This window comes from Eretmochelys imbricata, chromosome 9, assembly GCF_965152235.1.
Source record: "Eretmochelys imbricata isolate rEreImb1 chromosome 9, rEreImb1.hap1, whole genome shotgun sequence".
In the NCBI taxonomy this organism is placed as follows: domain Eukaryota; kingdom Metazoa; phylum Chordata; order Testudines; family Cheloniidae; genus Eretmochelys; species Eretmochelys imbricata.
Window position 1 is genome coordinate 10,963,847 of NC_135580.1, and position 26,916 is coordinate 10,990,762.

The window sequence follows — 26,916 nt, forward strand, 5'->3', positions numbered from 1 at the left end:
GCTGAAAAGGGGATGGAGTGTAGGTCGTTGAATACACATCTGCATCACACCCCGAACAACCACAGTTACAGTAACACTTTCTTCTTCTTCAAGTGGATGCAGCTGTGTAGTCTACTTAAAATGACTCATGAGCAGTACCCACCCCAGGAGATGGGGCTTGCAGACTGCAGTCCTGCACTACCAAAACTTGAATCCGCTCTGGATGATGTAGTAATAGCATAATGGTTTGTGAATGTATGTATCAATGACCACGTAGCAGCCTTGACAATGTCCCATATCAAGACGTCACTGAGGAAAGCTACTGATGTTGCTTGCACTCTCATAGAATAAGCTCTCACCCACTGAGGAGGTGTAGCTGAAGCTATTTCATATGCAGTCCTGATACGGGATGTCTTCCAATTAGAGATCATCTGGAAAGAGATAGCTTGCCCCTTCATGTGATTTACATATGACACAAACAGACAAGGCAAAACATGAAACAGTTTACTGCTATCCAGGTACAAGGCTAGACATGGCCTGACATCTAACATATGGAGACGCTACTCCTCTGTAGATGAATGTGGTTTTGAAAAGAACACAGGTAAATATACCATCTGGTTCAAATGAAACTGAGAAACCCCCTTCGAAAAATTTTTTGGGTGTGGTTATAAAGTCACTTTGTCCCTTGAGAATGGTGTATAAGGAGACCTCTGCCATCAGAGCCTTCAACTCAGACTCTCCTTGCAGATGTTATTGTTATCAGGAACCCAGTCTCCTGACAAAAGCAGAAAGGGACAAGATGCATGGGACTTGAACAGAGGTCCCATCAAACCACTAGCACCATGTTAAGGTCCCACAGAAGAATCAGCTCCCAGACCAGAGAAGGATGGAGACAAAGAAGCCCTTTTAAGAATCTTGTTCCCATGGCATTGGAGAAGACTGATCCTCCCTGAATGAGAGAGGACGAAATGCTGATATTAACTGCCAGATGCACTCTCAATAAGCTAAGCACAAGGTCCAACGACTGAAGGTGCAGCAAGTACTCCAAGATGTCCTGGATAGAAACCTGATTAGGCTGAATTCCATGGGCCAATGGGCACATCAAAAACTGCTTCTATTTCACCAAATAAGCCATTCTGGTAGAAGGCTTTCTACTGTTGAGTAGGAACTTCTGAATAGCTGCTGAACACTGCTCCTTCTCCTCATTCAACCATGAAACAGCTATGCCATGAGAGGAAGGAGCAAGGGAGGCTGAACTGACAGTGTGAGAAGGTCAGAGAACCAGCACTGCCTCAGCTATGCTGGGGCAATGAGAACGAGCTTGGCCCAATCCGCCTTCAGCTTGAGGATGACTTGTGGGATGATTAAGATCAGAAGAAAAGCATACAGGAGAGCCGAATGCCAGCTGAGGTGAAAAGTGTCAGTTAGGGAGCCCAGAATGAGGCCCCCTCAAAAGCAGAACAGACATTTCTTACTGTCTCTCATAGAAAACAGGTCAATCATCAAAATGCCCCAAGCTGCGAAGGTGACCCGGAGGACACCTGGCCTCAGGGACCACTTGTGACTCAGAAAAACTTTCCTGCTGAGATGGTCTGAAAGATGATTCTGGACCCCGGGCAAGTGGTTGGCTATCAGAGTGATACTCTCCTGAATGCAAAACTGCCACAACCCAATTGTCTCTTGGCAGAGTATCCTTCAGAGTGCTCCCCCTTGCCTGTTCACATAATAAATCACAGTGGTATTGTTGGTAAGTATGTGAATCACTGAGCCCATGACATGGTCCAGAAAAGTGACAGGCATTGTAGATGGCAAGAAGCTCCAGCAATTTGATACGCTGTGAGGCTTCCTGCTCTAACCACAGACACTTAACTTTCAGCAACCCCAGATGTGCTCCCCAGCCCATCAGGGAGGCATAAGTGACAACAGACCTGGTTGTTAAGGTTGGATGAAGGGATGACAAACATTCTCCAGAAATGTCCACCACCAATCATCCCACAAGTCATCCTCAAGGAGTCCAGGACCAGTGGAGGGAGATGGACCAATTTGTACAAGGGGTGAAGAGTTAAGAAAGTAAATTGTCCTGAGCCACATTTGAAGGGGGCGAAAACACAATCTTGCAAACTGGATCACCTGCATGCAAACAGACATGTGGTTCAAGAGCCCCAGGTTCATCTGAACTGTCCTGGAAGCTGAGACCGCAGACTGAGGCAAAGGTGGCGAATTGCCTTAAAACGGTTGGTGGGCAAAAATGCTCTTGAACACAGTCTTTTAGGGCCACAATGAACTTGATTTTCTGAGTGTGAAGTAAAGTTCACTTCCCATTACTTAGGATGAGACCCAGACAGTCAAGCAAAAGAGCCAGGAGAAAGAGGACCTGCTTAAGGAATAGTATCTCGTGAGAGGGGGCCCTGAAAAGGGACTGAAATGAACCATGTGGCATAGCGCAATCTGACGGTGCTTAGGACCCAGCTGTCAGTGATGATTGAGCCCCAAGCATTATGAAAGTGAGCCAGCCTGTCCCCAAACAGAGGGGACGGGGGGAAAGGTGCAATGACTAGATCACTGTTCTGGAGTCAAAATGGATGCTGGGGGGCACCTGGGGAAAGCATGTCTATTGGCCAACCCCAGGCTTGAATGCCTCCTCCTCTGGAACCTATGCCCCTTTCTGGGATAGTCCTGTTATCTCAGGGGAGGGAAAGCTGCCCAAATGTGCACTGCCTATGATACTGCTGTTGATCACCACAGTGGTGGTCTCTGCACTGCCAATGTGTACACCCCCAAGAGCCTAAGATAGTTCTACGGTCCTTGAAGGAGTTAAGAGTTCATCCATCTTGTCCAAAAAAAAGCACTCGGCCATCAAAGTGCAAATCCTCTATAGTCCGCTGCACATCAGGACCAAGGGCCATATTCTGCATCCAGGACACACTTCTCATGGTCACTATCGAGGCCATCACTCTGGCCCAACTATCCATGACGTCCAGTGCAGACTGCAATTAAGTCTTAGCCACCCAGCAGCTTTTGGCGATAGATGCCCAGAATACTTCCCTGGAAGCTTCGGTCAGCTGGTCTGCAAACTTTAGACATAGCCATCCAGTTCACAAAGTCGTATTTCAACAGCAATGCCTACTGGTTAGCAATCCACATATGCAAGGAAGAGGAGGTGTAAATATTCCTATCCATCAGGTCCATCTGTTTAACATGCTTAACCTTGGAAGTGGACTTAAATCTGCCTTGCCAGGCTCTATCATTCACTGTGTTTACAACCAGGGAATTTGGGGCCAGCTGCGTATAAAAACCTCAAATCCCTGCACTGAAACAAAACAGCGTTTCTCCAAACGCTGAGAAGCCGGCATGCTCCAGATAACCCTAGCAGGCTCTAGGAGCACATCATTAATAGGGAGAGCAACTCTCTGAGAGGAACTGGAGTCAACAGTACAGATCTCTGACCTCCCTGTGTGGTACTGGAGAGTGGTTAATGGGACCCACTCCATCCCATACACCAGCATTCACACCGTGGTAGTCTGCGCTCCTTCTGCAGGAGACAGATGAGTCCCCATGCGAACTAGAGAGGCCTCAATCAGTCTTATATAACCTTTTTATCAGTGCGCTCAACAGGGAGCGACTCCTGTGTCTCTTCAGAGAGGTGCTGAATCCAGAGCATGGAATGATAACACTCTTGGAAGCCGAGGGCAACCTCCGATCCGATTTAAACCTCGGTGCTGAAAAAGGCCGCATGGTGTGTCCAAGTAGGCTGCTTTACACAAAGATCCACCCGAGTCCATTTTGTGAACAATTTGCAAATCAAACTCCATTCGTGTGGCTTAGCCTAAGCACAGAAAGCACCACGTGTGAGGATCAATTGCCGGGGATCGCTCCCCCACATAATGGGCAATGTTTAAACTCTGATGAGGATATCACCAGGGGAATATTTAAATGAAAGTTAACTAACACTAAATCTAATTAACACCATACTAAGAGTACTAATTAATTATATACAACTAGAAAAAAGTCACTAAGGAATATAGAGATTGTGAGGTTAAGAACCACACAGAGCTCCAACTCCAGCTACTGGCAGTAAGAAGGAACTGGAGTGTGGGGAGGGGGAGGAGAGGGAGTCGTCAAGGCAGTGCTGCCTCATTTAGCCAGGGTAGGGGCTATGAGCAGGAGGCACAAGTGTTGCTCCTACGGGTACTGATAGGCAAAATACTCTGGCTCCGGTGCACTGGGCGCGCGCCCGCGCACACACACACACACACACCCCCCTCCCTAAGTGGGGCACAAGGCTGGATCTACTCAAAGAAGAGAACCTTAGTCAAATATGTTTAATACAAAGACAACTTTAAAAAAAGGAACCCTAACTTGGACAAACAAAATCACGTTTCACAGTACATTTTCTCTCGTAAATATTTTACATATTATTTATTCAAAGAGCAAAATAAAACATTATAAAATTAACTTGAATTTGAAACATTTTCACAACTTTCTAGGATGCACAAAGCTTGTTTACACAGCGAATTACTGTGCAGCAACACAGTGTGTGAATCTACAGCACACAAGCTTGTTGTGCACTAGATCACTGTGTGGAAACTACTACAGCAGAGTGAAAGTCTGGGGGGGGGGAGAGGTGGGAGAGAGTGTGTGTGTGGTGGGTTTTTTGTCACACCTCACAACACGCAGACTCCATGAACATTTAAAAAAAAATCAAACTATAAAACACACAAACAAAAGTTATCAACCAATTTCAAATGTTCTTAACTTTAAATTTACTCAACACGAGCTTCCTTCAAACTTGGCTTTATCCTTGAATCTACCATAAATGAGTTCAGTCATCCAAGTGCAAAATTTCAGATTCAAACTTATGGGGAAACTTTTTTCTTCTCCCATATTTACATAACTCAAGCACAGATGAGCTGGGGTTGTTCAAACTTTCAAAAAACAAAATCACCCCTTGGCTGAGATAAAACATGGAAAAATTCAGCTCCAAAATAATTTATTTGAGGTCATAACCAACTGAAAAAGCAGAATTAGAATGGAAGCTGGAATTCAATTTTTAACTATGTGAGCTAATCAAGCACAATATAGTCATATAAAGCACTAATATACAGTTTCAGATTTTCAAAACACACACATTAACCTCAATACTACCTAAGTGAACTAGTAAACAATATGCTCTTTTTACAGGTGAGGAAACAGAGGGTTAAGGACCTGATCCTATACCACTGAATTCAACTGGAATTTTGTTATCGACCTCAATAGGCACAGGTTCAAACCTAAGGGCAAGTCAGAGATGCAGTCAGGATCAGAAATCAAGTTCCTAACACAGCTGGTTCTTTTTGACCAAAAATGGCTTTTTAATTAAATGGAAATTTTCAGTAGGAAATTTCTGTTTTATTGAATTTTTATGGGGATGGTGGGGTCATCATTTTTGATTGTCAGCAGTCTTTGAGAAAACGTGAAAAGCTCCATTAAAATTTTTAATGAAAAAGGTTTATTTCCTATAATTATTTTCAGTTTAAAAAAATCTTTTCAACCAATTTCTTCTATATTGTAACTTCTAGTTCGTAATAACCATATTCCATCTACTCAACATTCTATCTTTCAAAAAGTACAACCATTACTAGTGACAGACACTACACGTATATTAGATGTTCACTTTTAAAGCTTAACTCTACTTTTTCTTGTGACTATAATCAGTATTAACATTATCCTGTCTGAACAGTCACTTCCACAGGAGGGCAAGCTAGGAAGGAAACATGACAATCAACTCACCTCCACTTCATCTCCTTCTCCTATTTCTTTCTTGATATCAGGTGGAGGTGGTAATCTGACTTCGTTAAAAGGAACCTGGCGCTCTGGTTGCCAACTGAAAGTTGAACAGATATTTCATTGATTATTTCAAGAACTAATTCTGGTCTGGCAAGCCTTAAAAATATTCATTGACACAATTCATTCTTAAAATATGTTCACTGTTTAAAATTCAGTTCTGTATTTCTTATTAATTGGCAGTGCCTACAAGCCCTCACCATGAACCAGGATTCCACTGTGGTAGGCAGTGTATAAACACAGAACAAAAGATTATAAACTCTTTGGAGCAGGAACAATCAACGAAAGTTTAATTTCTAAGAATTTTAGAAATAAAATTACTATCTGAATTGACAATCTACTTGGAAAAAAATAGTTCTGTATGAAACTTTTATATGTATCTATAGTAAATACAACACAGGAGGAATTAGAGAAAAATATTTCTTCATTTTTTTTTCTGTTTACTTTTGTGCATTTTATATCACTTTGCATATAATCACTCTTCCCACATGTAGTCAAGTCAGTTTTTCCCTTGCTGAAAAACTTCTTACAAACATCAGAGGAGCAGAAAAAGCCTTATGATTTTTTAAAATTCAGGATATTATATTTAAAAGGCTGTTACATCAAAAGCTGATGCTGCTTAAACAGTTCCAGGAACCGGTCCTTTCCGGGTAAAATGCCTGATGTCCAATGTGTGTAAGATGGTCTCTGCTGGAGTCTCATGAGGCTTGGGATAGAACACAAGAAAATGGATTGGCTGGTTCATATGAAAGGATGATGTTACCTTCAGTAGAAATTTTGGGTGCAGGCACAGCGTGACCTTATCTTTGAAGAATACTGTGGAGGGAGGATCGGCCATGAGTGCCCCGCTCTCATTCACCTGTATGGCGGAAGTAATGGTGACCAGAAAGGCCACTTTCACGGATAAATGCAGCAGGGAACAGGTGGCTAAGGGTTCAAATGGCAGTCTGGTGAGGCATTTTAACACCAGATTGGGGTCCCAGGCCGGGGTAGGCAAGCGAACTTCTGAGTAAATGTTCTGGAGTCCTGTGAGGAAGCGTTTAGTAATTGGAAGCGCGAAGATCAAATTCCCATCAATCTCATGATGGAATGCAGTAATGGCCGCAAGATGGACTTTGATTAAGCATTTCAGCTCCAGTAGGTATTCCAACATGAATGGTAGCAGTGCTGTGGAGGCTGTTGAGTATTTTTCTTGACACCAGGAGGAGAATAGTTTCCATTTTTGAAGGTAAGTGTTGTGTGTGGCCACTTTCCTGCTGTTTAGTAACACCTGTTTAACTTCTTCCAAGCAGGCTAGTTCGCCATGATGGAACCATGTAGGAGCCACGCTTGTAGGTGGAGTTTCTCCAGATTCGGGTGAAGAGTGTGATCGTTGTTCTGAGACAGCATGTCCAGACAACCATGGAGAGCTTGAGAGGTGCATATCGCCATGCGCATCAGGTAAGGTTGTACCATGCTTGTCTGGGCCATACTGGAACTATGAGGAAAACCTTGGCCTTGTCTGTTCATATCTTGCGTATCACGCGCGATATCACTGGAATCGGTGGGAAAGCATACATGAGGTGTGCATATCATGTGATGAGAAAGGCATCCCCATTGACCAGTGTCCCATCCCCACTCTCAAGCAGAACATTGAGCATTTGCTCTTCATTGGGGATGTGAACAAGTCAATGAGGGGAGTGCCCCACTGGTGGAAAATGGAGAGCAAAACTCTCCTATTCATTTCCCATTCATGGTCTTGAGAAAAGTACCTGCTTAGCGTGTCTGTCGTTGCATTCTGACAGCTGGGAAGGTAGGAGGCTGAAATGTTTATTTTGTGGTGTATGTACCGGTTCCACAGTTTCATGACTTCGGTGCACAGCAAGTGAGATTGAGCGCCCCTTGTCAATTGACCTGCGGCAAAACACGCAGACAAAGTTGTCAGTCATGATGCAAATGGATTCGTTCTTTATGTGCAGTAGGCACTGTGCAGTATACAGGCACTGTGGACTAGGCGCAATTCTAGTAGATTGATATGTAACAGTCTCCACAGGAGACCATTTGCCTTGAACTGTGCGCAGGTGCATATGAGCAAGGCGTCATGATTACTACTGAAGGGGGCTCCTGTTGGAACGGGATGCCCATGTATACATTTTCTGGTCTTGTCCACCAGTGCAGATAGTCCAGGACACTGGGTGGTATTGGAAGTCGTTTGTGCAGGCTGTGCTTGCTGAGTATGTATACCGAGCTCAGCCAGCCCTGAATGCAGCGCATATGTAATCTTGCATGTCGTACCACAAATGTTGTGACTGCCATGTGTCCTAGCAGTTGCAGGACAGTACGAGCCAGTATTTGGGGACTGAATCTCACCTCTGAGATAAGGTTTGTCAGAGTTGTGAATCTGTTCAGGGGCAGGGATGCTTTGGCTTCTGTGGTATCAAGATGTGCCCCAATGAAGTCCAGTTGTTGGACAGAGACTAGAATGGATTTTCGTTTGTTCATCTGTAGTCCAAGATCCCTGAATAGTGTGATCATCATCTGGACTGAGTCCAGTGCTTCTTGTTGAGCTGGGCCTTCGAGAAGGCAATCTTCCAGGTAAGGGAAAATCATTATTCCCTGTTTGCGCAGATGTGCCACTAATACACCTAGGGTTTTGGAGAAAACTCTTGGTGTGGTGGATAGGCCGAAAGTTAGTACTCTGTTCTGGAAATGAGTGTCCTACTGTGAAACGCAGGAATTTCCTGTGAGCGGGGTGTATACAACATGAAAATAAGCGTCTTGGAGGTCAAGGGCTGAAAACCAGTCCCCCTTTTGCAGCGCTGGAAGTATCATGCCCAGTGTCACCATTTTGAACTTTTGAGCGTGTACGAATTTGTTGAGTTTCTGGAGATTCGAGATAGGTCTCCATTCCCCATTCTTCTTCTGGCTCAAGAAGTAGAACCCTTCCCCATGTATTGCAAAAATACTCATTCCATGGCACCTAGTTGTAGAAGATGATCAACTTCTTGTCATAACAAATGCTAATGAGAAGGGTCCCTGCAGAGGGACAGAGGTAGGGTAGGTGGTTGGGAGGTAAAGGGGAGGGTACATCCCTATTGTACAATCTCTAACAGCCATTGGTCCATTATTATTGGCACCCAGATGCGGTAGAATGGGCAAAGACAATGCCCAAAGGATGAGGACGGATCGGGTGAAAGCACTGCCTGGTGAGGGAGGTCATCCAGACCCTCAACAAAAACTTCAAAATTGTGGCTTGGGCAGAGCCGATTGAGAAGTCAATGGTTGAGCTTGAGGTGCTCTCCGTCGCTGTGACCGTTGGTGATGCCTTTGGTTCTCGTACTGTCACTGTTATTGCTTTCGGTTGGAAGAGGAATCCCTGTTCCTTTGCAGATGGAGCGTAGTTCCCCAAAGTGTGAAGGGTGGCTTGAGAATCCTTCATTGCGTGGAGCACTTCAGCTTTCTTCTTCTAAAAGAGCTTCTCTCGGTCGAAAGGTAGATCCTTGAACTTGGTTTGGAGCTCTCTAGGTATGCCACAGGATTGTAACCAGGATGTCTGTCACGTAACCACGGCCATAGCCGTGGTTCTGGTTGCCATGTCCACGACGTGCAAAGAAGCTTGGAGAGCTGCTTTAGCTGTGAGTTGACTCTTGTTTACAATGACCTGGAATTGTGATTGTTTCTCCTCGGGGAGCTCTGCTGTGAACGAGCTGAGTTTCCCATAATTATCATATTTAGCCAGCGAGGCTGAATAGTTTGCGACTCGGAATTGTAATGTTGCCGAGTAAATTTTTCATCCAAAAAGAGGTCGAGCCTCTTGTGTTCTTTATCTTGTGGGGTTGATCTAAACTGTTGTTGTTCACTCATTAGTGGCATCAATCACCAAGCAGTTAGAGGGCGGGTGCAAGAAGAGGAAGTCCACCCCTTTGGCAGGGACATATTACTTTCTATCCGCCCTTTTGCTCATCAGCGGAATTGAGCCCAGTCTCTGACTGACTGTCTCTGCTCGTTCTAAGATCACATCATTGATGGGCAGAGCGATTCTGGAAGTAGATGCAAGTTGTAAAATTTGTACCAGCTTGTGTTGGTTTGTCTGCACTTCCTCCAACGGGATGTCCTGGCTTTGAGCAACCCGCTTAAACTGTTCCTGAAACTGTTTGAAGTCATCCACTGAGGAAGGTGGTGGTGGCATGATTGCCTCATCTGGGGAGAAGAAAGAATTGTGAGCAGGAGATGTTGCTTCCTGATCAGTGGCTGTTTCTGTGTTGTCCCCAACATTCTGAGCCTCCGTTGGTTGCAGGGTGGGAGACGTGAGATTAGACCTTAGCTCACCTCTATGAGCCGTGGGTGGCCTGGATTGGAGGTCCTGGAAAGTTGCCCAGGGTTCCCAACGTGCCCATTGCTTTGGGAAGGCCATGGGTCGATACATCCATGGTGGCCCGTAAAAAAGCTGGTTATGAGGGTATTTAGGACCCATTTGGCTTCAGGTTGGTCGTGGGTCTTTTGGTGATGAGTGGTGCGGCAAGAAAGTGCATGGTTCCTGCACATTATCGTCATTACTGGATCAGTGTACCATGCCATGAGAAGTACGGGGATCTCTTCCATAACTTACAGGAGAGCCTCAGTACTGAGCAGTGGGGACTGCAGTGCCGATGATACAGCCAAGTCTCTTTGTTGCAGTAAATTCTGTGGCAGTTCTGATGTTGGTGCCATCAGTGCCAAGTGGGGCGCTCTCGTCAGTGCCCTCAGATGTAGTGTTGATTTAGCTGGCGCGGTCAGTGCCAACTTGGTTTTTTCAGCCAGTGCTGACTGCAATGTCAGAGCCAGGAGTGGAGGCATGGTGCCTGAGGAGACACTTGGCACCAGGTCCATTATGGGTGAATTTGGTGCGATGGAGGAGGCATGTTGCTGTCTGTGCCCCAACCCAGTCTCCTTCGCTGGGGACGCGGCGGTGCTGGAGGTCACCCAAGCATGTGTTGGCATTGGGGCTACCGACTTGGCAAGAGACCACAGAGAGCAACGCGGAAAAATAGGCGGAGATGTCTGTGCCCTCTTCCTTCATCTTTTAGAGAAAGGCATGTCTCCTGTTCCTGCAGGGAGGGTGCCCAGAGAGGAGGTCTGTTGGTCTGGCTCTGGTTGGAGAGATTTCTCCATCAGTATCATTTTTAAGGGGACATCTCGGTCACGCCGAGCTCTCACTTTCAGATTACTGCAGCAGCCGAATTTTTGCGGGACATGCATCTCCCCAAGACATTGGGCACACAAAGAGTATCCATCTGAAATGGGCACTGGTACGTGGCAAGGACCGCATCACTTAAAGCCTGGGGAGCCAGGCATCTCTGATGGTTAACCGACCCCCGTGCGGGGAGGTAAGTTGGGAAAGTAAACTTTTTTTTTTCTCTTAAATCTATCACTAAGACTAACTAACACTAACTATAACTTACAAAAGACTAACTAACCATATAAACTGCTATCTTCTAAAAGGTTTGGCAAGAGTAACGAACACTGCCCCTGAGCTCCGTCTTCAGCCGAGGACGGTTGAGAAGGACCTGGAGCGTTCGGTCGTGCGCGCACTAGATGCAACACCAATGGCATCGCAAGACACCTCCTGCGCACACACGACACGCGCAGCCACTGCTACCATAAATCGCCGATTGATGGTTCCAGGACGCATTGACACCTGAAGTTGAGCACCCACAAGGACAGCGCTCGAAGAAGAAAGGAGGATACCTTGTAACATGTCAGGAATTCATACTCTGCAAAAGACACTGTGCAATTCACTATATGTAACTGAAGGAAGAAAAGAGAAAACGCTTTCCTCTCCAAGAAATCAAGCCTTTTGAAATCCTTATCCTTGAGAGTCACTCTCACTGGGCTCAGTTACCTAGCTTTCTCTCAGGCTGCAGAGACTACTAGTATCCCTGGTATTCGAAGACTATAAAATTGTTAGAAGCCTCTTTATGGCACCTTGTATTGTTTTTGCTCCTCCATTTTCTGTAAGGGCAATGGTAGCAGTGGCCTACCATAGAACTGTAGCTGGCTCTAGGAGGCCCTCATTTATGGGCAATGCTATGCTGCCAAGAGAAAGGAGTACAAAATATTGAATATCTAACAGGCCTCTTCTCTGATTACTGATGCCTCAGTTTCTTACATATTAGCTGAGAGTAATTCCTGAAAGGCCTGAAGGTCATCAGGTGCTGGAATTGGCACGGAGATCTTCTCATCGGGGACATAGATGACTGGTCTTTGGGAGAGGCTGCAGAACATTGGTTCAGTTGTTCCAGACCTATTTTTTCCTCTTGTTCTTCTTTGTCTCCATCCAGGATTGCAGCAGGTATGGCTTGTATAAATGGTCTTGAAGTCAGTGTTGCAGAAAAACAAAGTCTGTGTTTATGTGGGACATCTGGTCCAAAGATTCTAGACAGAAGCCCTAGTATGCCCAACACAACCAAGGTAGTACATAGTTGATTAGGCTTACAATGGGCAAGTCAGCACTCTGAAATTAATGTCTCTGGTTTGGAGGGATGAACCATCTTCAGATCCAGGGGAGAGAGGAGGTGAAGGTTTCCATCTGGAAGGTGCAGAAATGGTATGCTTGGAAGAGGAAGAAAACATCTCCTCAATTGGTGCTGATCTTTGGGAAGATGTTAGAACTAGGAATGCTGTTGATGCAGAGGTAGATTTTGGAAGCAGAGGCTCTTGCCAATCCCTTACTGGTACCAATCTTGGATGTCATTTCCCTGGTGAAAGGAGCACTGATAGACTGGGTGGGTCTTTGTGGACAGTCCTGTCCTGGAGCTCCAACTTTGATCTTCAGGATCTGAGGTGCTCTTCAATGATAGCTCTAGAAGATTTCAGACAGATACCCCTAGATTTTCTTATCCTTTTGGAAAACAATCACCAGACTGAGCAACAACCAAGTACAAGGCAGGACAGACAGCAGCTGTGGCCATCTGTGAGGGGAATCAGACAGTCAGAAGATGGGCAGAGCTTAAAGCCTGATGACTTTGGATCTGTCATTACGGGCAGCAGTGGAAAGAGGCACCAAACAGAATTCATAAAGAAACAGATTTTTGGAAATAAAACAACAAGAGGAAAGAGGAGAAAATTTTAGTACGGAATCAATTCTGACTGACCTAAGGAAATTCTACAAGGAAGTGAGAGACATAAGAACATAAGAATGGCCACAGTGGGTCAGACAAATGGTTCATCTAGCCTAGTATCCTGTCTTGTGACATGATCAATGTCAGATGCTTCCAAGGGAATGAAAAGAACAGGGTAATTATCAAGTGATCCATCCTTTTGTCCAGTCCCAGCATCTGGCAGTCAGAGGCTTAGGGACACCCAGAGCACGGGGTTGTATTCCTGACCATCGTAGCGAATACCCATTGATGGACCTATCCCCCCTGAACTTATCTATTTCTTTTTTGAACACTGTTGTACTTTTAGCCTTCACAACATCCCCGGGCAAAGAGGTCCACAGATTGACTGCGTATTGTGTGAAGAACTACTTCCTTATGTTGGTTTTAAATCTGTTGTCCATCAATGAAACTATAAGTGACCCCTAGTCCTTGTGTAATGCAAAGAGGATAACAACATTTCCTTATTCACTTTCTCCACACTAATCATGATTTTATAAACTTCTATCGTACCTTCCCCCACCTCATCATCTCTTTTCCAAGCTGAACAGTCCCTGTATTTTTAATATCTCATCATATTGAAGCTGTTATATACCCCTAATCATTTTTGTTGCCTTTCTCTGTACCTTTTCCAAATCTAATAAATATTTTTTGAGATGAGGCAACCAGAACTGCACACAACATTCAAGGTATGGACATACTATGGCTTTATATAATGGCATTATGATATTTTCTGTCTTATTATCTAATCCTTTCCTAATGGTTCCTAACATTCTGTTAGCTTTTTTGACTGATGCTACATACTGAGCAGATGTTTTCAGGAAACTATCCACAATGACTCCAAGATCTCTTTCTTGACTGGTAACAGCTAATTCACACCCCATCATTTTGAATGTGTACTTGGGATTATGTTTTCCAATGTGCATTACTTTGCATTGATCAACATAATTTCATATTCCATTTTGTTGCCCACCCAATTTTGTGAGATCCCGTTGTAATTCTTTGCAGTCTCCTTTGGATTTTAACTATCTTCAGTAATTTTGTACCATCTGCAAATTTTGCCACCTCACTATTTACCACTTTTTCCAGACTATTTTAAATAAGTTGAACAGCACCGGTCCCAGTACAGATCCCTGGGGACCCTGCTATTTACCTCTCTTCACTGGGAAAACGGACTGTGTATTCCTACCCTTTGTTAGAAGTATTTTAACCAGTTGCTGATCCATGAGATGACCTTTCCTCTTATCCCATCACTGGCTCTGTCCTACTTTCACAGATGGTAAGAGGAAACTGAGGGATGGTTGTGCCCTTAGGTGGCACGAGGAAGGAACAAGGCTATGCAAGGCACAGGCATGGTCCCAACAGACACTGCTGTAAAAAGATTCCAATTCTGCGTGCAAGAGGCACAGATGCACCTGAAGTAGGGATCCACACAGGCAAATACTCGAAGCAGTAATATATAAAATCCTTTCAAAATTTACAATATGAACGTACAATATGGAACTAATACACTTCAAAAATCTCCAACCTGTACATGGAAACTGTAGTTGAACCAGCTGAAAGATGAACACATGGGTTCTGGGTGACAAAAATACTGCTAAAATGTCAGGGAGTAGCTAAGTCATATAGGGAAAATGAAGCCTTCCTAAAGATAACCCCGGTAAGAGTCCCAAGAAAGTAAAAGTTAATTATCAGAATGAACTTGGTATACTAAATCTTCTAGTGTTGGGAAGGCAGTTAAACTAAGGGGAAAATCTGAGACTACGCTAATAACTGTGGAAGGAGCCTTAAATATCAGGTATTCTAGAAATTGATCTTTCCAGCATAAACCAATAACTCACAATCTCAATGGTGAAGGGAAGAATAAAATCAATACAGTTTTTTAAACCATGGGGTTGTTTTCCTACAGAATACTTACTTGTTTTCAAATACAACTGTGAGTGAATCCTCATGGACATCTTTGATAAATCCCTGCAATAAGAAGAAAGCAGTAGATGTGATATCTTTATTTTAGTTTGGCTTTTGACACAGTTCTACACAACATTCTCATAAGCAAACTAGAGAAATGTGTTCCTGATGAAACTACTATAAGGTGGGTGCATAACTGGTTGAACTACCGCATTCAAAGAGTAGTTAATGGTTCACTGTCAAACTGGTAGGGCATATTTAGTGGGATCCCGAAGGAGTCTGTCCTGGATCTGGTACAATTCAATATTTTCATTAATGACTTAAATAATGGATTGGAGAGTATGCTTATAAAATTTGCAGATGACACCAAGCACTTTGGAAGGGAGGATCAGAATTCAAAGAACACCAACAAATTAGAGAATTGGTCTGAATTCAACAAGATGAAATTCAACAAAGACAAGTGAAAAGTACTTCACTTAGGAAGGAAAAATCAAATGCACAACTATAAAATGGGAGAAAACTGTGTAGGTGGTAGTACTGCTGAAAAGGTTCTGGGAGTTACAGTGGATCACAAACTGGATATGAGTCAACAATAATATGCAGCTGCAAAAAAAGATTAATATCATTCTGCGGTGTATTAACAGGAGTATTGTATGTAAGACATAGGCTCTAGTTGTCCTGCTGTATTCAGCACTGGTGAGGCCTCAGCTGGAGGACTGTGTCCAGTTCTGGGCACCACACTTTAGGAAAGATGTGAACAAATTCGAAAGAGTCCAGAGGAGAGCAACAATCTGACCTACAAGGACAGGTTTAAAAAAACAAAATTATATATATGTTTAGTCTAGAGAAAAGAAGACTATGGGGGAACCTGACAACAATCTTCAAATATGTTAAGGGCTGTTATAAAAAGGATGGTGATCAATCGTTTCCCACATCCACTGAAGGTAGGACAAGAAGTAAAGGGCTTAATCTGCAGTAACACAGATTCAGGTTAGATACTAGGAAAAACTAACTATAAGTATAGTTAAGCTATTCCAAGAGAGTTTGTGGAATCCCCATCACTGGAGGTTTTTAAGAAATGGATGGACAAACACGTGTCAGGGATGGTCTAGGTTAACTTAGTCCTGCCATAGTACAGGGGGCTGGACTTCATGATCTCTCAGTGTCCCTTCCAGTCCTATATTTCTATGCTTCTAAGTGTTTTAAAAGAGGTTGCTGGATTATTAATGTAGATTTTCAATAAGTCTTGGTACACAGGGGACGTTCCAGAAGACACGAAGAAAGCTAAACTTGTGCCAATGTTTAAAATTGGTAAACGGTATGCAGGAGTCAGGGCAGAGGGCTGGGGGCATGTGAGGGGGGTGTATGAGTCAGGGCATCGGGTGTGCGGGGTGCTGGAGTCAGGGCTGGGGTCATGTGGGGGTGCAGGGGCCAGGGCAGAGGGCTCGGAGTGTGTGGGGAGGTGCGGGGGTCACGGCAGGGGGCTGAGGGGTGTGGGGGTCAAGGCTGAGGGCTGGGCGTGTGGGCTAGGGTGTGGGGGTGTGGGCGAGAGGGGTGCAGGGGCCTGGAGGGGCTGTGGGGGGGATGCAGGGGTCAGGGCAGAGGGCTGGGGGTGTGGGCTAGGGTCATGGGGGTGCTTCCAGCCCCCTGCCCAGAGCGGCTCATGGCATGGAGCTGGAAGGGATATGCCCTGATTCCACCCCCCTTCCCCAAGGCCCCGTCCCCACGGCTTCTCCGCCTCCTCCCCAGAGCAGCAAGTGCGCTGCGGCTCCGCTTCTCCCCCTCCCGCACAAGGGCCATCAGCTGATCGGCGGCAGGGATGGAGAGCAGGAGAGGCAGGAACCCAGCACGCTGGGGGAAGAGGCGGGGGTGGGGGGAGCTTGCCTGCCCTGCAGCAGCCACCCGCAGGACCAAGCTTCTTCACCCTGCCCCCGCAGGCAGAGAAGAGTGAGCTGGGGCGGGCAGGATTTTTAATGGCACACTGCTGCCGGCCTGGGTTTGGCAGCGAGCTGAGCGGGGCTGGTGGCTAGGACCGGGCAGGCAGCAGCGTGCCATTAAAAATCAGCAAGCATGCCGTCCTTGGCACGCATGCCATAGGTTGCTGACCACTCGAGTACACCATGACATGGGATTGCTGACTACAGGCTCATTTGGCTGGAGTGAAGTGGCCTGCAATGGCATCACGTTTTGCACACTCTGCAACGTCTAACCAGTTATTTAAGACGTTGTGATCTAGTGAAAATTCTAGTGGTGAGTCACTCAGTCAGAACGATCTATGCCTTATTCCAGGTGTACACCTCATCCAATCTATGAGACCAGATTTGGTCATCAGAGACTTGTGTCCAGGAGCTGTTACAGTTTTCTCTGCTTTGGCAGAGCATCTGAATTGCTATAGTGACAATATAAAAACTATTAATAAGTATTCGAAAAACATCAATTGGGAAACTGCAGAGTTCACGACTGACCGAAAAATGTGTGCTGTAAGGCATAGAAACACGACAAGCTCTGACACCTCACTGCTTTTCAGAGATGAGTTTCCACCCTCCCATTCAGGGCAAAGAACCAGTATGCAGTACTGGCAACAGGAGGCGAAGAGCAGACCCCAATGGCTGAGGACGAGCTACCACCTGCTCCCAAGGCCACTGTACACAAGAAACAGCGGCTCAGTGGTCAGGGCCATTCTGTAACCACTTGAATCTTATACTGCCAAGGGCCATCATGGTATGTGCAATATTGGGGTACTGGTCAAAGAGGATAGAGGGAAAGTGCTCTGGGCAACCTCCCCCATCCCCATGCCCTTTTTGTGCTTTAACATGTCAGAAGGAAGCCTGGGGGTGACAGTGAATGGGCTGTAAACAGAGGGAAATGGTTTGTACATTTCAGCAACTCCGGGGTTGGCAGAGTAAAGGTATGCATATTAATGGAGTTTATTGAGGCACTACTGCATTTCCTGATTTTCACAAGTATGAATAAGCTTGGCTCAATTAAACATTCTGTAAGGAGACAACACATCACCAAGCAACCTTAACTCTGTATGAATGTAGGTTTCTCCCCTACCCCCATTGCATGTACTTTGATTTATGTAAGGTGTTTGACTTGGTACCACATGACATGACATCTTAATTAAAAAAAAAAACGACAATATAAACTTAACATGGCACACATTAAATGGATTAAAAGCTGGCTAACCCAACGGGTCTCAAAATGTAAGTATAAACAGGAAGTGAGCACTGAGCAGGTGGAGCTCCACAAGGATCATTTTTAGCAATAACTTAGAGGAGAACATAAAATCACCACTGATAAAGTTTGCAAATGACACAAAAAATAGGGGAGTAGTAGACAATGAACAGGACAGGCTGACAGAGCTATCTGGATCACCTGGTAAGCTAGGTGCAAGCACACAATATGTGTTTTAATACAGTTAAATGTGAACATCTAGGAACAAAGAAAGTAAGCCATACTTTTAGGATGGGGGACTCCTTTGTGAAGCAGCGACTCTGAAAAGATTTGGAGGTCATGGTTAATCGCTGCACAAGAGCGCCGAGTGTGACGTTGTGGCCAAAAGGGCTCATGTGATCCCTAGATGCATAAACAGGGGAATCCTGAGTAAGAGTACAGGATATATTTCACCTCTGTATTCGGCACTGTGTGATCACGACTGGAATACTACATCCAGCGCTGGTGTCCACAATTAAAACAGGATATTGATAAACTGTAAAGGGTTCAGATAAGAGCCAGGAGAATGAATAAATGATTAGAAAACCTGTCTTATAGCGATAGATGCAAGGAGCTCAATCTACTTAGCTTAACAAAGAGAAGGTTAAGGGATTATTTGATTACAGTTTATAAATATCTACATGGGGAGCAAATATTTGATAATAGGCTCTTCAGTCTAACAAAGAAAGGTATAACATGATCCAATGGCTGAAAGTTGAAGATAAAGAAATTCAGACCAGTTTTTGACCAGTCCTGAGAGTTTTCTAAGTGCTCTGATTCAAACCATCTTGAAAGCAACCAGTCTTTATATTACTGATAAAGACAGATGATTATAGGGGGCTGCGAGCAACCAGAAGAAACAGAGATTACATTGAGGGCCCATTTGTCAGGTTAAATCTATTCGTTACACAGACTTGAAATCTATGTGTATCTTCTGAACTTGGCAAAAAGGCTAGGGCCTTTTCTTTAGAATATCAATACTTCCATAGTTATCCATGGATGTGTCACCTTAAATTGGAACACTGCATAGTAATCTACATATATCTATGCCTTAAGACCACAGGGAAACTGCAGATAGTTAAACTGCAAAGTTAAGAGGTACTTCTCATACAGCTATGCTCCAAAATCTGATTCTAGATGAAATATAAGACTCATTTTGACCCATTAAGTCCTAATTTGTACCTTACCTATCTTTGACACCACCTATTTCCTTGTGTGAATCTGCAGCAAACGCAATTGTCTGAAGCACCTAAAGTAGCAGTCTTCTGATTTAAATGAAGTTAGCAGCAAGACATTCTCACTGAGGAATCCTCAGCTCCACAACTCCCTTTTATCATTTATTATTTGTATTGTGGTAACATCTAGGAGCCACAGACATAGACCAAGGTTCCATTGTGCTAGGCACTAGACACAAACATAACAAAAAGTCAGTCACTGCCCTAAAGAGCTCCTTGGTCTGCAAGAGCATTAATTTTTCAACCTTCACAGAACACTGCAAGACACATCTGTTCCTCAATAAGTAACATTTTTAGAGCAGATGGAAAGTTTTTTGGTGGCACTGAGGCAATATGTAATTTTTAAAATATAATTTACAGATTTGTCCAAGTGCTGAGGTAATATTAGTACTAACACATTTCATAAATCTAACAAATAAAGAGAACAGTAGTCTACATCATATTTGTTTAGTTAAACGTGAGATATTAATTCCTGTAATGTGTTATAACCTTAGTTTGAAAAATGCAAGGAAGTGGAGAATCAGGTCTTAAACCTTGATTTCAGAGGAATTCTACACCAGTGTAGTAATGTATGCTTTAATAAATGAGACTGATTAAAGGACTGGAAATACACCTTAAGGAGAATTTGTGAACTTGATTACAATCTATAAATACCTACATGGGAAACAAATATTTGACAATGTGATCTTCAGTCTAGCAGATAAAGTTATAACAAGGTCCAATGGTTAGACACCGAAGCCAGACTAATTCACAGTGGAGATCAGGTACACAATTTTAACAGTAAGTAAAAGAACAACACTGGAACAACTTACCAAGGGTTGTGATGGATTCTGCAGCACTGGCAATTTTAAAATCAGAACTGGATGGTTTTCTAGAAGCTATGCTCTAGTTCAAACAGGAATTATTTCAGGGAAGTTCTATGGTCTGTGCTATACAGGAGATCAGACTACATGATCACAGTGATCCTTGCTGGCCTTGGAATATATGAATAGATTTGTTTTGTTACTATGAGCCATCGCTTTGCGTTTACAGTAGCCACTTTGGATGTTTTGACATAAAGTGAGCGTTTTCCCTAAATTAATAGGTAATGAAAAAAATTAACATGTTTTTTCTCAGAGTAACTGGGAAAAGTACTCTGTCACAATGACTTATTTAACCATTGGTGACTGTGAAGATAATTATGCCAAACCACCACTTTGGAAATAAACAAAAGAAACTGTCACAGAAAAAGGGAGCAATAGGATGGAGCAAATAAAACAATATGGTGAAAAAGGCGAACAGGTGAGCTTTAAATAAGTGAATGGTGATAATTTTGTAACTTCAGCAAGAGGACTATCCAATATAGGGCAAACCCAGAGGTATCTTATACACTCACAACATATCAGGGGGGACAGGGAGGGACAGAGAGGAGATGCTTGTGTGCAAGCAAGGTTTCTTCTGTGCTAGACTGGGAACCAGAGTCTCAAAATAAAGGTTTCAGAGTAGCAGCCACGTTAGTCTGTATCCACAAAAAGAACAGGAGTACTTGTGGCACCTTAGAGACTAACAAATTTATTTGAGCATAAGCCCATGGAAGCTTACACTCAAATAAATTTGTTAGTCTCTAAGGTGCCACAAGTACTCCTGTTCTTTTTTCAAAATAAAGGGTCTGCGCACACCATGGAGATCTCTGTATCAAACCCCACAAAAGAGCTACTGATGTATTGGGGGAAATCAAGGGGTGCAGGAAAAGGCTCTACTACAGCTCAGGTGTGGCCACAAACTCACATGGTGAGGAGTGCAAGGAGTGTATATCTGTCAATCTTCCCTACATCCGAGAGCAGGTTTGATTCAGCCCGGTTGCGTGGGGCCCCATGGGTGATACTTCCAAACTGATGTTAAGTGTTCCCAAAAAACAGAAGTTCCCTTACCTGAGGCTTTGCTTATGGGTTTAGGATTAGGCCCACCTGAAGCGAATCATGAGTAATTTATGACATCAGTCTTCTGATACAGAATGGCAGTTCTACAGCTTTTAAAAATGTAAGTGAATTTAGTGGTGGGGACAGATGCCAGCCTCCTATGATTCCAGGGTAGGAAGGGGAGCCTTTATCCACAAAAGAGGCACAGCAGACAGTAGTGCAAGTTTCCTCCCAGATGTATCTCAACCACAAGTAGGAGGAACAAACTCTAGAAATGAGTTCAGTCTCATTCAGTCATTTGTCTGTTTGCTGATATTGCTAACAAGGAACGGTGGCAATTTCTGTGTCATGAAAACCTGGCACATTACAAACTTGACTACGTGCACCTTATTCATTGAAAGAACCTCACATCATAAAGGTTTCGGTAACTAGTGTTGTGGGCTGTGTCTGAAGCTCTGATGTTGAGGTCAAAAGATCTGAATACTATTACCAAATCCTTAAGCCTTTTAATGCCTAAGCACTGTATTTTTATAACGATCACATATGTGAATTATTTCATTTAATACATAAATAAAAAAACCCTCCTCAAGGTGGATAAAAATGGATGATTTTTTTTAATATAAAAATCAGATTTTTTTATTTAAATCAGACTTTTATTGTTATTTAAATTCTAAGTTTTTCCCTTCAATAATAAACCTGTTTAAATTGAAATCCAAACTTAATACAAAATATGTTAAGGCCTAACCTTATTATAATATCTTAAAACATTTAAATAAAAAAAATTATAATGCTGAATCTATGAGCCTCTATCAAACACTCTGAATTGAAAGCTGCTTTTCTATATAAACAAAGTAATGAGAAAAACTTTTGAGGTCAAGCTTTATAAATATGGCACAATAGATCATGTACTGTTTTAAGGCCTTGTTTTGTTTAATAAAAATACATTTTATGTGCTGTAATGTCTCAAATTAAATTCCAGCTACCATCCTAATGCAGCTTGACACAAATCATGAGCAAAAAGTTAATCATTCACCATTTTCTAACATATTAAAAGTGTACAATTAATAAGAATCTGAAAATATTAAGCTATATCATTGCTTAAACAAATGTATGTAGTTATAGTGTACCCTCCTATGTAGAAAAAAGATGAACCAAACCTAGCGTACACATTCTAATTAATTGTAAAATCAGCATGTTTTAATGGTTATATCAACCAATGTGAATAAATCTCTCTTTAGAGAAGAACTGAAGCACAAATGGAAAAGTTGATTAAAACTGGATATTTAAATCAAGGCTTTTACTTGGTATTTAAATCAACCTACCCTGGCCCCACTTGGTAGTTTACTATTAATGGTCACTTCTTAAGACAGAATTTCTGGGGAATCAGAATGACATCTGGTACATACACAACTTTCCTATGATTACCTGAAGCATTAGTCAATACTGGCTCAAATTTAGCCTGGGCATAAGTGTATATTATTTCCACTGGTAACAAACAGGGAGTTGCACCTGCTTATGCTAAGGATATTTTTGGTCCATTGTGTGTTATTTTTCAGCAGGAAAGTCTAGTTATTACAAATGTGTGTTGGATAAAAATAATCCTTCAAAAATATGTTAACTTTATTTTACCAACAAAATGTACTTTGACCCTACGGTTAAATAATAACTGAGAATACAAATGCACATAAATCAGGAAATTCAAAGGTATAGTGTCTGCAGTAACTACAATGTGGCGCCCTAGTACGTAAGTAGTATTCTGCATTGCTGTATATGCCATAAATGCACACAAGCAATATAGCAAAATACAATTGCAACAGTATTGTACCACTTAGTTTCTTTATTTTTGACCACACTATTAAAACCTGGGTTTTTTTTAAGATGCTCATCTGAAGGATCCTGCAAAGATTAATTTACCTGGTGTTCAACTTATCTGCCTTGGCCTCATCATACCTTAGGCCCCAATCCTACAAGTTGTTCCATGCAGGCAGATCTCAGTCCACATGAAACAACTTGAGGGACCAGGGCTTTAATTTGTGAACCTTCTAAGAGGAGTAAGATGAGAAGAGTACTCTCTGTCCATTGGATAAAGTAAAAATGATTAACAGAACCTTGTCAGATAATGTTTATTTCAAAAAATATTTAAAATTGGTTTGGAGGTTAATGGTTTAGAGCAGTGGTTTTCAAACTAGGGCCGCCGCTTGTTCAGGGAAAGCCCCTGGTGGGCCTGGCCGGTTTGTTTACCTGCCATGTCCGCAAGTTCGGCCGATCGCAGCTCCCACTGGCAGCGGTTCGCCGCTCCAGTCCAATGGGGCCTGCAGGAAGGGCGGCCAGCACATCCCTCGGCCCGCGCCGCTTCCCACAGCCCCCATTGCCCTAGAGCAGCGAACTGCAGCCAGTGGGAGCAGCGATCGGCCAACCTGCGGCTGCGGCACATAAACAAACCAGCCCGGCCTGCTAGGGGCTTTCCCTGAACTAGCAGCAGCCCTCGTTTGAAAATCACTGGTTTAGAGTTAAATCAGATTATTATATTACAAGAGCTAACCATCAAGAAATCCCTCTTGTAGCATACACCATAACCAGTTACGCTTAATTAAATTGATTTATATTGTGGAAAAATAGATTTTGATCTTTTCTATTTTTAGAAAAGTACATTAACCATTTTCCTTACTAAATTGTGTCATTTATAATACACACATAAAAAACTCTATAATTCTAGCAAATGAAGTGCAATTAGTGAGGGACAAGAGAAGCTATTATTGATGCCATGTTCATAGCTCTAAAGAACTAAATACAGTAAAACATATGGCAACCTTGAATTAATATTAAAGATTTTTGTAAGCACATGATTATAGCTTAGCTGCAGTTAAGTCATTTATACAAGAATTATTTTACACAATTAGCAGCTTGGCTTTGTATCTGTTGGCATGGTGGGTAAGTTTCACATCTCATGACATGATTGAGGTATACCGCAATAGTGAGTCTGAATCCAGGACAGAGCGCAGCCCTCAGGTTTCATCCTGTAATGCTAATATGTTTTTTTTTCCCTTCAGAAGAACAAGGTAATGCCTTCCATACACTGACCTGAGAATACACAAATCTTACCTGAGATAGTGATCCCCTTGTAAGTCTTGCTATTCTATCACTACCCAGGGATGCTGAAAGCATCAATCTGATTCCTCCCTCCCTCCCACCCAAACCCTAGACAGAAAAATTAAGCAATTTAGATCCTAGACACACATGCAACCTTTATTTGTTTAACATGCAACAGCTTTTTAGGTCAACCAGACCTGACCATCAGTAGATGTTATTTCACCATATTTATCTACCAAAACAAAACAGGATCTTCTGAAAGGGTGTGTGGGTATGGATCACAAGGTGACCAAAAGTCTTAACTCAATACATTTCAACCCCAGAAAGAAATTGGAATATAAACCTAACTCTTAATAACTGGACTACTTCAGTATTAAACGTCATCCTTACTCCAGACCTCAGTTAATAGAGCTGACCGCCAAACTAGTCATTTCTAAGTAAAACCACTTAGGGTCATCTCCCTATGGCCCATTACTTCCATTAACCACCCTTTATAGTGCTAAATACACAATAGTACAGATCCAGCCCTTCCAATTCTCACTTACTTGGAGGGACACTTCATCATTCCAGATTATAAAGCAGGCTTTTTATGATGATAATTTTGAATGTACACATATCCTTTCATCCAAAGAGTCTAAAGTACTTCATAACACTCTTGTAAACCCTTGTATTCTTCAACAGATGAGGAAACTGTAGCATAGTTAAGTAAATTGTCCAAGGTCACAAAGCAAGGCAATGGCAGAGCCAGGAATAGTATCTAGATAAAATTCCTGACTACTCTAACCAGCAGAAAAGACTCCCTTCTCTTTTTTAAAAGCATCTTTCTCTTACGATGAAGGATTTTAATGTGTGTTCTGATGAGACTTTCAAAATCTCAATAAGACTTTTAAAATTTCTTTGTCAAAGTCAAACATCACTCTTGATCTGAATAAAAAATTCAACACTACATATTAAGAGTGGAAATACAATTTTCCCTAGTAAGTTCTTTCCATCAGAGTCCTTCTTAATAGTTTATCAACCAGCTACCTATTAAAAGTCAAAAACTTGTAAAATCAGCTGGTTATGATCCTTAAAACACCAACTGGGTTTACATACTATAAAAATTACCATATGATATCCAATGTAAATCCACAGACATAACCAACAGGAAACTCATGGAAAGGGCAAATAAATCACTGTCTGACATAGTGGGCTATTACAAATCTATGATTAGATGTAAGTGATTAAGAGAGTCCTGAAATTAAGTGCACACAGGGAGCAGAGCATAAAGTGAGTGCTCACAATGATGGCTGCAATCAGCCCTCCTGTGAAGGAACACAGAGGGCTCTCTCTATAAAAAGAGCTGGGATTCTCAAACATCTCAGGCCTGGCTTAGGGAAAAAGACTGACAGGCAACAGCTGAGAGTATTTTGTATTGATTCTGTAACATCCTGGCATACCAGGGAGGGTGGTGGTGAAGGAAGCTTTCTGATGACATAAATAAACTCCAGGTCCCTAAGCACTATATTATATAGGCTTTTATTTTCAGCAATTTAATCCACCCCCCCACGCTCCTACAAAACGCTTCCAGTCTTCAAATAATAATCCAAACCCTCACCCCCAAAAAGGAAGAAATCTTTCTCCATTTGTCAGCTGACAACCTGCCTCAGACCCAATGAAAGCAGACTCCCCCTTCCACTTTACATGGGACTAGCCCCATCATTTGAGACTAAACCTCATCGAGGCGCCCCCAAACTCCTGCTCAAACCCTACCACGCACGCAGATGTCTCCTCCCAGCCCAGCCACCTTCCCCAGGCAGCCCCTCCCCCAGCCCACCCCACAACCCAACCCCCTTCTCCCAGCGCCCCCAAGCACTCGCACTCCCTCCAGCCCACCCTTCCCCACTACACCCCGGCAAACCTCCCCCCCGCCCGCGAACACCCTTGCCCCGTAGGCCCCGCCTCGCTATCACCTGCCCGCCCCGGGCCCGAAACTACCCTAACGGTTTCTTTGGGTGAGAGGGACAGGCCGAGCCCGGGACACGGAAACCGTTACCCGCCCCGCTCCCGCTGCTCGCCGCGGGCCGATACCTTGTAGAAGGCCCCGTTGGAGCCGCGCACTTCCACGGTCAGCTCCTCCATGTTGAGACCGCAAAGGACGCCGGGACAGGCTTCTAGAAACTGTCACCACTGGGGGGGAGGGGGCGCTCTCCGGGCTCCCTCTCCGAGTCCTCACACGCCGCGGGGCGGCGCTGGCTCGCCTCCCTCTCCCCTCGCATGGGAGGGGCGGGGGTGTTCCCGCTCGGCTCCCCGGCCCCTCCCCACACACTGCAGCGGCTAATTCCCTCTCACGCCGGGCGGGGCGTCTGTCCCCTCCCCGAGCTCCCTCTTCCTGCTCGGGTCGCCTCCGGCCTTCCCCTCGTCCCGCTCGCGCCCTGGGCCCGTCTCGCCCGCCCCGGGGCGGAGCAGAACCGGCTCCCCCAGGGCGCGGGCTGACTCCGAACGCGCGAAAGGGCGGGCTGCCGCCTGTCCCCAGCGCTCCCTCCGGGCCGCCCCCCACAGAGCGCGGCGCTGGCTAGTGCCCAGCAGCGGCCTCGTTACCCCGCCAACCCAGGCCTAACGCTAACCCCCGCCTAGCCCATTCCCCGGGCGAACTCCCTCAGGGCGCCAGAC

The 26,916-nt window shown here is 43.9% G+C and overlaps 1 protein-coding gene across 2 annotated transcripts in view; it reads right to left on the bottom strand.

The window, feature by feature from the left end:
• The window catches only part of FXR1 (FMR1 autosomal homolog 1), a 63,169-nt gene extending 36,599 nt beyond the window's left edge, over positions 1–26,570 (bottom strand). Inside the window, exons 1-3 of one of the 2 annotated variants that reach the window (XM_077826423.1) lie at positions 26,335–26,570; positions 14,836–14,888; positions 5,749–5,842 (exon numbers count right to left, since the gene is read on the bottom strand). In XM_077826423.1, the coding sequence (XP_077682549.1) occupies positions 5,749–5,842; positions 14,836–14,888; positions 26,335–26,385 (198 nt within the window). In that variant the 5' untranslated portion in view covers positions 26,386–26,570. The remainder of the gene's footprint in view (positions 1–5,748; positions 5,843–14,835; positions 14,889–26,334) is intronic. The other variant, XM_077826422.1, reaches the window with a different exon arrangement.
• Between the last annotated feature and the right edge of the window lie 346 nt (positions 26,571–26,916).